Genomic DNA, 14787 nt, shown 5'->3' with positions numbered 1-14787 from the left:
CCGTGTCCTATGTCAATCCACCCACAGGGCAGGGGCGACTGAGACAGCTCTCCACTCCCGTGTCCTATGTCATATATCCATCCACGGGGCAGGGGCGACTGAGACAGCTCTCCACTCCCGTGTCCTATGTCATATATCCACCCACGGGGCAGGGGTGACTGAGACAGCTCTCCACTCCCGTGTCCTATGTCAATCCACCCACAGGGCAGGGGCGACTGAGACAGCTCTCCACTCCCGTGTCCTATGTCATATATCCACCCACGGGGCAGGGGCGAGTGAGACTATATCATGTGCACTATCCCATGAGCTGCTCTTTGCATCTAAGGCTCTATCTTGGGGTCTGTCCACCTTCAGCACGCCTGCCGCCCCACGGTTGAATAGCTGCGTAGTATTCCACTGGACAGATAGATGCTCCTGGGCCTTATTCCACCCGTGTCCTACTGCTGTGAATTTGGCTGCAGAGAACCTTCATTAGTGAGTAATTCTGTGAAAGCAATAGATACACAGGACTGTAAAATGCTTGACAACTCCCATCCAGCTGAAATGAAATTCAAATTTCAAAAATAACAATTTAAACAGCTTAGGAATTCTGAACGGTTTTATTAATTTTAAATCTTTTGAATGCTTATTATGAAATGAGAAAGCTCCCACTATTGCCCCACATACTTATCAGGGAAATGAAACCTTTCCTTTTGCTTGAAGTGTTTTGACAGAATTTCTGAAAACAAGAAAGGAAGGGCCTCTAGGGGAAAGTGAACACACCAGGCATACGAGCTGCTGGTGCTCCTCCTTAGGATAGGGGTTATTTTCAATCCGTTACTTTCTATGCCTGGGAGATTCCAGACAAAACCAGACTGCACTGAAAAGCAGGAGCTCTTCAGACTACTTCCCTACAGTAGAGGCCTTTCTTTTATTGAATTAGAGTAGTTTTTAGAAAAATCCATAGCAGTCTTTAAAGATATCTTAAACAGTAGATAGCTCAAGATATCTCAAAAGGTAGCTGGTAATAAATAATAAATTAAACAGTAAAACACAACTATATTCTTCTCTTACTTTGGTCTTGATTTTAAAGGAGGGGCTTCCGTGAAATCTAACAGAGCTTGGTGCCTTTCAACTCCTCTTTTATGGCAAACATTCCCCCTAGGTGGGAAGTATCTAGAACACACGAGAGCCCAAAATGTTGACCTGGGTTTCTGAGGCTGGGATACACAGCTGGGTCAGATGGACCGCGGACCCATGGTACCAAACGCCTGAAGTCGGATGCTGTTGGAAAAGAATTTTCTATGTGGAAAACTGCATGTACAGATGCAACTTGCCTCAGTCTCTACATGTGGTGAGCTTTTAATAAATATGTGCTGAGTGAATGAAGAGATGGTTTTGAAAGGCAGCATATTGTCAAGTTGTCTCGTGGTGACAGACCACATTCCTAAGAATGGTGGACAGAAAAATGGATAAAAGCTGGTGCCAAGAAAGAAGTAGAAAGATTATATTTCCAGAATCGTTGCCTCTCTGGTCCACTGTAAAGGTGTGAAGTGGTTGACATGAATCTTCAAAGAACACTCAACTTTCCTATCTGCCCAGGCTTCCTAACTCACCCTTTTGTCGTGCCCCTTCTTGTACTGGTGACAATGACCGGTGAGAGGCTCACAGTCTTGCCACGGCTTCTTCTTCCTCTTGTGCAATCTGCACCCATAACAATCCCGATAAATTAATTCTCACTAAGGTCTCAATGACTACCATAGCGAACCTGTTATCTCAGCAGGATTCCTTATTTTTTAATAAAAGACACAGAAATTAATCTTCGGCTTATTAATGTCTCAGGATACTTTTATAGTCACATGGACCTTCCAGTGTCTCTGAAATCACCCTGTGCAGCACGATGCCCCCCATCGTACCAGGCTTTGTCCACACCTAGAATTACGCAGTGGGCTCAAAATTCTTTTACCGACCCCAAACAATAGTCCTTAGACTTAATGGGAGGAAAGAGGACCAAGATACCAGTTTCACTCTAAGCTTTGGTTTTGCTAGAAGGAGGTCATCTTCTACATTATCAAGAACAACTAAGTCATGGGGATTTATTTTATGTCACAGAAAATAAGTCCCATATATAGTACAGCCACTCAAACTCGTTAAGAGGCTAACCCAAGGGTAAAAGTTGGAAACACCCTGATTCTCCATGGTACGTTATAAAGCAGTCAAAAATATCTGTGGCCCCGAGCAGACTAGTTGACACTTGCTAAGTATAACTATTGTTTGAAGAATTGCTTATGGCCAATTATGATACACTTCCCTGGTCTGGGACATATATTTTGTAGTGGCTCCTCTGAAGGGATCTGCCAATTGAATTATTTAAATGTGCTTATCATTAGCAGTTTAAATAAATGACATTTATTTTGGCGAGAGATTAATTTTTAACTTGGCAGCTGTTTTCAGACAGATTGTTGTCAGGTTATTACACTGACTAACTTTGAGAGAAGGAAGACATTTACAGGAGATTATTTTGGTTTTAGACTTTCAGCTTGTGTTTCTCCAAAGAGGCAAATAAGTCTGTCAATGCCCTGAGATACTGGGTCCCGAAGACATTGCAATGTTTGCATCTTTGTGACCTGATTTCAATAATAACCCCACATGTGGAGAACTAAAAATGTTCTTTAAAACAGGAATTCTTCAAATATGCTCTTCAGAAGCTGTTTTGTGGCTAAGTTGGAGATTTATATAGGAGTACATCATAGAGGAGCCGGGTAATATATTGGTAAGATTCTGAAAAGAGCACTGCTTCGAAGATGAGGGTTCAACTTTCAACTCTGAGAAGCCCAGTGACTTGATGTGCACTTGCAAAGGCCTCGGGCCTCTGTTTCCCTGCAAGAGGAGGGCACACGGAAGTGACCAGTAAAGTCCTTTAGTGAAAAGTCTAGAGCACCTGGGTGGCTCAGTGGTTGAGCGTCTGCCTTGGGCTCAGGGTGTGATCCCGGGGTCCTGGGATCGAGTCCCACACTGGGCTCCCCGCAGGGAGCCTGCTTCTCCCTCTGCCTGTGTCTCTGCCTCTCTCTGTGTCTCTTATGAATAAATACATAAATAAATAAATCTTAAAAAAAAAAAAAAGAAAAGTCCACGCACCTGTGAAATCAGCTTGAGTAGTATCAGATTTTGCCCACTGTTGTGCTGTGGTCTATACAAACACCCAGCGTTATCCCTTCATCTTCTGCACCAAAAACTCGCAGTTCCTACATCCTATTTGCCTCTAATTTTATGATGTTTCAACTTTCAGCCACAATTCACGACAATACTGTCAGCTGATATTGCAGCTATCAACGGGATAGTAACCCCAAATCATGCTTGACCATTGGCTAGGAGAATGGAAAAGAGGGGGGCTTTCTGGAGAAGGGGACAACTGTCACCATCTACTTAAACATTGCTTTGAATTTATTAGCAAATTGCCAGTTGATGATGCAAAGTAACAAGGCACCAATCACATTTCAATAAACAGCATGACAGGCCACAGAAATACCGTGAAGTAGCTACCAATACCCCGTTTTGTTCTCTCTCATTGAAAAGAAACTTCAATAATTAAACTTTGAGCAATGGAGAAATGAAGATGTCTATTCTTTTTAAAGATTTTATTTATTTGAGAGAAAGGGAGAGAGAGACAGAGCACCAGCAGGATGAGGAGCAGAGAGAGAAGCAGAACATCCGTTGAACAGGAACCCCAATGAGACTCAATCCCAGGACCCCGGGATCATGACCTGAAGCCAAGGCAGGTGCTCTACCGACCGAGCCACCTGGGAGCCCCGATGAAGTCTATTTTTAATCAGAAAAAGATGACCCAAGACAACATATTGGCTTCTTTTAACCTAAAAAGCTCTCAGAATATATCTATATGCTTTGTCAAACCTCTAACCTATAATCGTAATAGGTATTTGTTGCCTATTCTTAAGTTTTTATTTAAATTCCAGTTAACATGCAACGTAATATTAGTCTTGGGTGTACAATACAGTGACTTAACACTTCCAAAAGAAATCTATTTTCCAATAAGAAACGAAAGGAAGTTCAAGAGAATATAGAAAATGGTTTTAACATCTTTTACAAATAGGCAATCAGATATAACGGGTGAACACATGAAAAAGATTCTAACACTTGAGTGTCTTATTATTTTAAATTCAAATAATGCTTTTCAGTTCTCCCTTTGGATTACATAAATCCAGGCCCAAAGGTACGTGAGAATTTTCCCTCTGCAAGACTCAGGGCGGGACGTGAGGCACAGTTCTGAAACAATGAAGAAGTCATACCTTGAAATCGTATGTGGCATCTGGGTTTTCGTCACAGGCAATGACTTCTGGAGCCATCCAGTAAGGGGTCCCGATGAAGGTATTTCTCCTGCCCACTGTTCGATCCAGCTGGGCACTGACGCCAAAGTCCACTATTTAAGAGAAGACAAATGAATAAAGTCTATGATCCTTACGTGGTGATAAGACAAATGCGCATTTTTTTATTGTGGCAAAATAAACATGCCACAAAATTTACAATTTTAATCATTTGTAAGTGTACGGTTCTGTGCCATGAAGAACATTCACATTGTTGTGCAACCATCACCGCCCTCTGACTCCAGAACTTATTCATCTTCCCAAACTGAAACTCTGCACTCATTTAAACAATAACTCCCCATTCTGCCCTCTCCCCAGCCCCTGGCAAGCACTGTTCTACTTTTTGTCTCTAAAAATCTGGACTACTATAGGTACCTCATAAAAGCGGTACCGTACAGTACTTGTCTTTGTGTGACTGGCTTGTCTCAATTAGCATAGTGTCCTCAAGGTTTGTCCATGTCAGAGCATGGGTTAGAATTTCCTAACTTTTTAAGGCTCAGTAATACTCCATCGTATGCAGGCACCACGTTGCATTTATCCATCCACCTGTAGGTGGGCAATTTGGGTTGCTTCTCCCTTTTAGCTATTGTGAATGTCTATTTTTATCTATTTTTATTTATTTTTTTGCACAGAGATATTCACAGCAGCTTTATTTTCAACAGCCCCTAACTGGAAACAATCCAGGTGTCCTTCACTAGGTAAATGGTTAAAGAAATGGCAGTGGTGTAGCCCGGTGTAGTATCAGGGAATACTACACAGCAATAAAAAGGAACAAACTGGTATGCATAATAATCTAGATAATTCTGTAGATGTTTATACTGGGGGGGGGAGCCAATTCCAGAAGGCTACATACTGTATGATTGCATTCATACAACCACATCCTTTTAACTGTTGTGAACGTCTATTTTTAAAGCACATGAATATATGAAATGTGTACTGAGGAGGAAAGCACGTAACGCTGTATTTGGTTAAACCAAAGGTCCTTAGGGGCAAAAACAGATGTTAAATAAAAGGCAAGCTTGTTTGCCATAAGAGATAATACTTAGGGGGATACAAAGAAAGTGTTTAAGAGCCAGGTTTCTGCAGTCAGACTGCCTAAGTTTGCAACCCATCTCTGTCACTTACGAGTGAGGTGACCTAGGGCTAGCAGATCAGGATTTAAGCTCCAGTTTCCAAATTTATAAAATGAGGCTGATGATATTTACATAGGGTTGCTGTGATATAAAAGTGCTGTGTATAGGGCCTGACATAATCTCTCAACAAGGGACTGTTAATGGGTGATGGGTGAGTATTCTGAGGACAGAGTACTTAGCCAGTCCATGGAAGATATGTGTATATACGTATACACAGGCGTGTGCACACACACCCGCCTTCCCAACTAATGTATATTTTTGTTTTAAAAGGGAATATTCATGAGAGGAAAGTTTAGACCCAATGCTAAGAAAAACATGGAAATTATATATTTTAACGAAAAGGCAAAGACAAATGTTGAGATATAAACATAGGGCGTATTTCGATCTCTTTGAAAATAAACAATCATATGGGCAATAACTCCTTTCTAGATGACAAACTGCATATCCTAGAGATAGCTGTCAATTCATCCTCTGACTCAGACACCAAGGGGGTGGAGCTTGTGCAGCATGTGGATTCTCTACCCTATGTGGACAATCCCATATTGGTGGGAGGAAGCACAAGGGAAAAGGGTTCCCTCACTGATAACTCAGGCAAACAGAAGTAGGATAACCTGTATGCATGCAAAGTAGAATACTGAACGCCCGTTATACACAGGTGCCCCAGGTAGCAACGAAGTTGATGTAAATATAGCTTAAAACATATGGGAATATAGCAGGAATTCGTTATTCTAAATATGTCTAACTGCGGATGTTTTTCAATTAAAAAATGGGTCATCACTGTTCTGTGATAGCGACAGCAAAGTAGACAAATGGTAAGATATAGGAAGCCGTTTCAAGGTCAATTACTTCTAATCTGGAGGGTTTTTGCTTTAAAAAAACAATTACTTCTATATATTGATTAAGCAAATGGTTCCTCCAATTCATTCCTCAAGCACTTTTTAAAAATGTTTTGAGATAGACAAATATTTTCCTTTTCATTCCTTAGTACAGTGACCTCCAAATTCAGTGACAATTTACATTCATTAAAAACAAAACAGGGCAGCCCGGGTGGCTCAGCGGTTTAGCGTTGCCTTCAGCCCAGGGCCTGATCCTGAAGACCCGGGATGAGTCCCATGTTGGGCTCCCTGCATGGAGCCTGCTTCTCCCTCTGCCTGGGTCTCTGCCTCTCTCTGTGTCTTTCATGAATGGATGACTAAAATCTTAAAAAACAAAAACAAAAACAAACCCCACAAAACAAAACCAACCAGCTGCTGAAATAATCCTATTCATTCCCTCAATTCCTAGGCTCACTGGATGCTGCTCTTACCCAGTTTAACTTCTGCGTTCTCAGTCAGCAAGACATTCTGCCCTTTAATATCTCGATGAATCACTTTATGCTGATGCAGATGACTCAGCCCCTGGAGTAACAAGGAATTGAGAAGGGTTAATAGGAACATAAGCCAAGATGAAAATAAAATTACTTGGACTGTCAATGATCCCAAAGAGATGTTAACTCACCCAGAGATAGTTTCCTGGTTTTTTAATTTTTTTTTGGTACTTTCATTATCATACTCAGGTGTTTCACGTGTGTACAGTGCCGTCCTAAACTAGGCAATTGATTAATAAACTGAAATACTGAAGCAGTCTTTGCAATGCATGGTGCTGTATTAAATGAACTGCTTGCCTATTAGCTGTGATCTCAGGTAGGACGGATCCATGCAGACAATGCAGTGGTTCTGGCACGTATGAGTTTTGTGAAAACTGAGGACTGCCTGCATTTGTCAGTTTGTAAACGGGAATATCTATAGTCTCTGTACAGAAAATGAACCTGATTTAACTAAGTCCTCTACGTTTGTTTGTTTTTTTAGCAGTATTTGAATTTAAGAGTTAAAAGTTGCTAAGTTCTACTCCTGAAATCAATACTACACTGGATGTTAACTCACTTGAATTTAAGTAAAAACTTGAAAGAAAAAAAAAACAGTTAAAAGTTACATTATATCATATAAGTTAATTTCTCAGACCAGACAAAAAATTTCCCATTGGCTTTAGCCAATGTGGCTCATATTAAACACCCCCCCTCCAATTTTTATTTCCTTTGTTGGCATTCATAACTGTCTTCTTTAGTGCTTTATGGTATCTGTGACGTTGTGTTCATTGCATGAAATAATTATTTGGTGACATCTAAACCTGATTGTGTTCCATTTCTCCATGAATTACTCTCACACTGGCTTGTGATGTGAGTTCTAAAATCTACAGATTGCTCTAAGTGTACACTTCTCAAAGTGTAACCTAAAATAATCTCAAATTGGAGTCTTGAAGCAAATTATGTTATGCTAACACTTGCTAATTCAAGGTACTGTATACTCAAGTATTGTCATTTTATTATTTATAATTTTCGGTACTTTTAATTTTCCTCCGTAATGACCCTGGTATAAAAGATGAAGTTGAAACAAAAAGAAACAAAATATCTGAATTCCTTTGTTGAAAATACTCAGCATGAGAATGGGGATGCCCAAAAAGATCCATGTGTACATTCAGGAATATCAGTAAACACAAACCATGTGAGAAATTGAAGCACTGGTTTGGGTTTTAAAAAAATTACCTTTCCTCTACTCAGTTCAGCTCAAGGTAGGCATCCAGCAGATCAAAATGTATGGTTTTACAGCGTATTAACAGTTCATGAATATTTATAGGGAACGAAGATTCCCTCGCACTCTTTCACTACCAGAGTGGTTGGAAACAGGGATCAGAGCACGTAAGTGAGCCAAACCTTATAGTTAATGAGATCATAGGATGCACGGAGGGTTATCTCTGAAACTTCTTGTGATTGAATGTCCCTTCCAATGAGTCATCTTATCTCAAATGTCAGTATCTTTTGGGAGAATGTATTGGAAGCGAGAAGAAAACACAGTTTTCACACATTCGAACCAGGTACTGGGATATACTCATCAGGTGAAACAGAACCCTGGAACGCACATGGTTGATCATCCCCAGGGTTACCCATCCAAGGCTCCCAAGCAGAGCAGAAAGGTGGATTGCAGAACCAGCCGGGAGACCCAACAGATTCTTGGTGTCACGGGTGGTCTGGATGCCTAAATAACCCTTTGTACTTTCTCTCAATGAGTGAAATTCTAAGTCAGAAATTCAAGTGAAGTTTACACAAAAGCACCTCAACATTTGAAAATAAATGTCAGGTTTGAAGGAGAACAGCAACCATACCTCCCTGTTTCCTGCTCAAATTTGTCTTGTGCTTGTTTCAGAAATCTTTCTGCCCACTCCAAGCCAGAGAGGGTTTATCCTATGCTTGCTCTTAACAGCTTTATTTTTTGTATCTTTCCCATTTAAAATATCTCTAATCCAGCTGGAATTAATTTTTGAATATGTTAGAAAGCAGGTATCATGTTTTCACATGACTAGTCAATGCACCAAGCACTATTTACTGATAAGAGCACCCTTTCCCCATGCGCCGCAGCGCTTCTTTTGCCATAAATCACGTGTCCATATGAAGTAGGTCTGTTCCTGGACTCTTGATTCTGTTCCTTTGGCCATTTGTCTATTCTTGTGACAATACTACTCTGCCTTATTTACTTAGTAGCTTTAGAAGAAGTCTCAATAACTGGCAGCATAAATCCTCCAGCTCTATTCTTCTTCTTCAAGATTGCCTTGGCTATTCTCAGCCCTTTGTACTTCCATATAATGTCTTAAAAATCAGCTTGTCAATATCTACAGATATACCTAGAGGGATTTTGATGGGGAGTTCAGTGAAACCATGGATCAAACCAGGGAGAAATAACATCTTCACAATATTAAGTATTCTTATCTGGGAAATGGTATACATACCTCCATTTATTAAGATCTACTTTAATCTCTCCCAGTAATGTTTTGTGGTTTTCAGTGTAGAAGTCATTCACATCTTTCTGCAAATTTATTTCTACGTTTTTGATGTTTATGCTATGATCAATGTTATTTTTAAAGTTCACTTTCTATTTGTTTTTGGGTTTTTGCCTAATGTGGTTTGAATATTTTTAATGTCTTCCAGCCATCCACCCATCCACCCACCCACCCATCCATCCATCCATCCATCCATGCAGAGCACATAATTTGCCTCTCAAAAGTGTATCTTGGACATATCATGAAAATACTTTTAAATTTTATTTCCTTAGATTAAATAGGCAGAACTTATAAATAAATTATGATTGTCAAGCACATCTAGTAAGAATGCTCAGTGAACACACAATAGCCTCCATATCAGAAGCAAGAGACAATTAAACTAGCCTGACTGAACTAAAATATGACCTTCTTTTCCCTGAATTGAGCTCAGTAAATTGAAGCTACTACCCAGATAACCTGACTGAGATTTGTGGGCAAAACTGGTCAAACAGATAGATACAGTCTTGTCCAGCTATTTTGATCAATTTAAGTGACAAAGTCTTGAAGGTTTTTTTTTTAATTTAAAATCAGTTAAAAGTTTTATAAGTTCTATATGCTAAAATGGTAAATGTCATGCAATCCTTACACTAGTTATAAACTTTCAGAAATGGAAAATTCAAATGAGTAATCAAAATACCTCTAAAAAATTCATTTCCTAAGTAAAACCTTATCTCTATGTTCTAAAATCAGATTTCTAATTGGAAATATCATTGGAAATGAATCCTCGTTACGGGAAGTCACCCAAAGTTAACCCTCCCAAATGAGAGTGCACATGGCCTGTTCAGAATGGCTCTCACCTCCACTGGAACAAGACCACAAAACTACCACTACCGCCATCACTGTTAGAATGAAGCTTTAAAAAAGTATGCAATATTTTTGTGAATGTCAGTGGAAGGTTAATACAAAGTTCAACACCATCCCAGATATTCCGTGTTGTCACTTACTCGTAAGATCTCCCTGCAGATGTATGCAATCCACTCCTCCTTCAACGTGTTGCCTTTTGTGTTCTTGATCAGGTCAGTGACAGAGCCAGCGCCACAAAACTCCATCACCAACTGGCAAAGGAAGCAAACACGCCATTACTATAATTATACTTCACAACTTTCACTCGGTTAAAGCATAAGTCATTCTAGTTGGCTGCTTTAGAATGCCATTCCCATAAAGAATAAGTGATCATAAGACAATATATAAGATATAAACTCATATCTTAATTTCTTTCCAAAATGATGGAAAGGAAAGATTATTTTTAATTTTCCAATCTGAAAATTATAATTGGAGATTGAGGAAAATCTCCATGTTCTAAGTATTTTTAAAAAGGAGGACAGCTAGGTGGTTCAGATATGGTTGAGAATATCTTCATGTTTTTATCCAGCAATTGATCCCATCTTTCCTACAAAAATGGATCATTCCCCTGTCTGAAAGAGCTATGGTTTTCTAAGCAGTCCAACATTAGGACAATAAAGTGTACACTGTTTATGCTATTGGCTTGTAAGTGGCACTGTAAGCTGTCAGAATGGGGACTATCTGTTTTTAATTAACTTCAGCAAATGTTCCCAGGAGGTTAGACACATCAAATAAATTCAATAAACAATAAGCCTTAATTTAGCACCTTTCATCCAAAAAGCTTCAAGTTCTCTATAAATATAAACTCATTATAGCACTCAGCAACTTTATCAAATAGGCGGAAAATAACCATCTCCTTTATTTAATGGAGAAACGGAGACTAGAAGAAAAGCAATCCATCTGATTTTATATCCATTTTCTAGGTTTGGGAAACACATCCATCTCCTTACTTTCTCCCTTTGCTTAAAAGAAAAGAAAGAAAAAAAAAGGTCTTCAACAAATGGCATTTATTAAGGTACGTATATTTTTTCATAATTATATGAAAAGGATTCAGAAGAACTAGCAATCGATCTCTGACTAAACTAACCGATCTCTGTTTCTGACTAGAAACAGAACTAAAATGGAGCCATAATGAAATCACACTGACGGTTTGGGCTTTGTCCAAATGTACATTCTTAACAATACTATGTATACCTAGTAGAAACTCAAAAGAACTCATGAAATGAGTTTTCAATGCCTCTTCTGACCTGTCTTATGATTCCACAAATGGTAGTGAAGCCCAATCATCTTTTCCAGAGCACCAGAGGAAGTGAAGAGACCTCTTAGGAGTTTTTGTAAGGAAATCTGAGAAGTGCCACAATAGACCACATTGCAGCCCAATAAGAGCTGTAAAATTATCACATAGGATAGTCAGCAAGCTATCAAAGGCCATAAACTCCTGTTACAAAGAACTCAAGAGCCAACCTGAAGAGGTTCTCACTAACCAAAGATGAGATGATTTGAGCATCCATAAGAAAAACAACTGCAATGGCTTGAAATACATTGAATAGGCTTAACTAAATGCATTAACAAACAGCACTCAAAAAAAGAATAGAACTGGCCCTGGCTTATTTTGCTACTGGTAAATAGAGGGAAAGAATCAAGAATCGACACTGCCTTTCTTTCTTTTCTTTTTTTAGAGATTTTACTTATTTATTCATGAGACACACACAGAGAGAGGCAGAGACACACACAGGCAGAGGAAGAAGCAGGCTCCCTGTGGGGAGCCCGATGCAGGACTCGATCCCAGGACCCTGGGATCAAGACCTGAGCCAAAGGCAGATGCTCAACCACTGAGCCACCCAGGTGCCCTGACACTGCCTTTCTTAGACAAGCTTTAGCATTGGATAATTAAGTAATTAAAAGGGGCAAATCTTGTCTATAAAATGCAGGCATTCCATACAATAAATGAAAAGGATACAATAGAATTAAAATATCATTATTTCATAGGCCCTAACAAACTAATGAGTTTAAGCACTGATTATCAATGGCTGCCAACATTAAAAAACTCAGAAGTAACCAGAGTGTATTTGCCTCTCGATTAGAATAACATTACCTCAGAAGTTGCCTTGTGAAGAAAAAACAAACAGAAAACAAACCACAAGAACCCCAGAATCTGATCAAGCATCTAGTTACAATTACCAAATTACAGAAAATTCAGAGGACTCAGCAACATGTCACCTCATGGGAATACAATTGAGAAAAACCTGGAACAGGAAACTCCATGGGGCAAATGACCCAATTTATTTGCTTCAACAAATAAATTGCAAGAAGGAAAAAAGGAGATGGAGGGAATATCTAAAGACTTAAAAGCATCAAAAAAGATACACCAACAATTTGCAAGGTATGTACCTTATCAGGATATGAGTTTTGTTTTTAAAAAAAGTTCTTAAAATTTTTGAGGCAATTAAAGCTTTGAATACAGATTAGAAATTTGATGATTCTAAGGAAATATGAAGGTTTTCTAAGTGTGATAATGGTACTGTGGTTGTGTTTAAAAAAAAGTTCTTATCTTTTAGTGAAACATACTGAATTACTATGGATAAAATGATGATGGTCTTCTCTATAAATGGTGCTGGGACAACTGGATATCCATATGTAAAAGAACTCCAACCTCACACCATACAAAAAATTAACTCAAAATGGATCAAAGACCCAAATATAAGAGTTAAAATGATAAAACTCTGAGGAAAGAACATAGGGGAAATCTCCATGATCTTGGACTTGGCAATGGTTATTTCACTATGACAATAAAAACACAGGCAACAACAATAACAAAAAAAAAAAACAGATGAGGATTACATTAAAATTAAAAACTGTGCATCAAAGGATACAATTGAGAGAGTGAAAAGAAAAAGCCACTGAATGGGAAAGATATTTATAAATCAAATATCCAATAAGAGTCTAGTATCCAGAATATATAAAGGACACTTACAGATCAACAAAAAAATGCATAAATAAAGAATTCAAAGATGGGCAAAGGAGTTGAATAGACATTTCTCCAAAGAGGATCCACAAATAACCAACAATCATATGAAACGATGCCTAATAACATCAATAGTCATTAGGAAAGTGCACATCAAAATCACAATAATATGCCACTTTATACCCACTAGGATTTTTTTTTTTAAGGCAGAAAATAACACATGTTATTGCCAACGCATGTTAGCAAGAATGTGGAGAAATTGGAACCCTTGTATGTTGCTGAAGGGGATGTAGACTGTTGCAGTTATAAACAGCTCCATGGTTCCACAGTAAGGTAACACAGACTTGCCATATGACCTAGCGATTTCACTTCTGGGCATACACTCAAAAGAGCTGAAAACAAATATTACAACAAAAACTTGCATCTGAATGTACAAAGCACCACTATTCACAATGGACAAAGAGTGGAAGTAACCAAAATATCCTACCAGATGAATAAACTAAATATGGTATATCCGTATAATAGAGTATTACTCTGCTATGGAAAGAAATGAAGCCTGACGCAACTTGATTGAATCTTGAAGACATATTCATTGAAAGAAGGACCAAAAAGGTTATATATTGTACAAATCCATTTATATAGAACATCCAGAATAGGTAAATCCAATCCAGAGAGTAGATTAGTGGTTACCAGGCTCTAGGGGGAGGGAGGAATGGTGTTGCATGGGTGCAGGGTTTCCTTCTGGGGTGATGAAAGTTCCAGAACTAAATGGTGGTAACAGTTGCACAATATTATGTACTTAATGCCACTGAATTATGTATTTTAAAATGGTTAAAATGCTAAATTTTATGTTATATGTATTTTACCAGAATTTAGAAAAAGCAGTGTGATGAGGTTTCAGAATAATAGTAGAAGGGAAGAAGTGGGTGAGCACGTGTTTGGGGCAGAATTGGTCAATGATTGTTGGTTGCTGGGGCTAGTTTTGGGCACATGTGTGTCCATGATAGTGTTCTCTTTACTATTGTGTATTTGGGGGATTCTCTATAAAACAGAGTTAAAGAAAATCCCATTATGTAGCAAACCATGGTTCAGTGCAGCGGGAGAGACCAAAGAAACATCCTTGGGTAGAAAGAAAATATTTTCTCAGGTGAGCAAAATATGCTTGTGTCCCTTCTCAAACCCCATTTTGAAGAACACAGTGACCAGACCTCCTATGAATGCCTCCATTGCTTCTATATCAGCTGGAGAAAATGTCCCACCCCTGGGCTCTACTAGGCCATGTAATTATAGTTCCCAGGGAAAGCAGTGGAAGCCCAGTGGCTCCAGTCTTTTAAAATTAGATTGGACAAAATACTTTCAAATATTCAGTAGGAAACAATCCTGCTCTAGCCAGGCACTAATGTCAGTGATTTCTATAATTTGCTTCTCTATTCAGCTCCAGCTGAAGGCTGCTAAATTCTTTTCATCTCACTACGGAACGAAATGATTGTTAAATTATGTAATGGGATTAAAAGAAAGAAAGAAAGAAAGAAAGAAAGAAAGAAAGAAAGAAAGAAAGAAAAAAAGAAACCAGCAT

At 38.8% G+C, this 14787-nt stretch overlaps 1 protein-coding gene across 8 annotated transcripts in view; it reads right to left on the bottom strand.

Moving 5' to 3' along the window:
• Positions 1-14787, bottom strand: part of TNIK (TRAF2 and NCK interacting kinase) — a 376119-nt gene that overhangs the window by 111813 nt on the left and 249519 nt on the right. For all 8 annotated transcript variants that reach the window (XM_026007747.2, XM_026007749.2, XM_026007748.2 and 5 more), the window contains exons 5-7: positions 10348-10458; positions 6801-6891; positions 4287-4417 (exon numbers count right to left, since the gene is read on the bottom strand). In XM_026007747.2, coding sequence (XP_025863532.1) covers positions 4287-4417; positions 6801-6891; positions 10348-10458 — 333 coding nt within the window. The remainder of the gene's footprint in view (positions 1-4286; positions 4418-6800; positions 6892-10347; positions 10459-14787) is intronic.

The sequence above is a fragment of the Vulpes vulpes genome, chromosome 3, assembly GCF_048418805.1.
Source record: "Vulpes vulpes isolate BD-2025 chromosome 3, VulVul3, whole genome shotgun sequence".
In the NCBI taxonomy this organism is placed as follows: domain Eukaryota; kingdom Metazoa; phylum Chordata; class Mammalia; order Carnivora; family Canidae; genus Vulpes; species Vulpes vulpes.
This window is presented reverse-complemented; position numbering and strand designations above follow the sequence as displayed.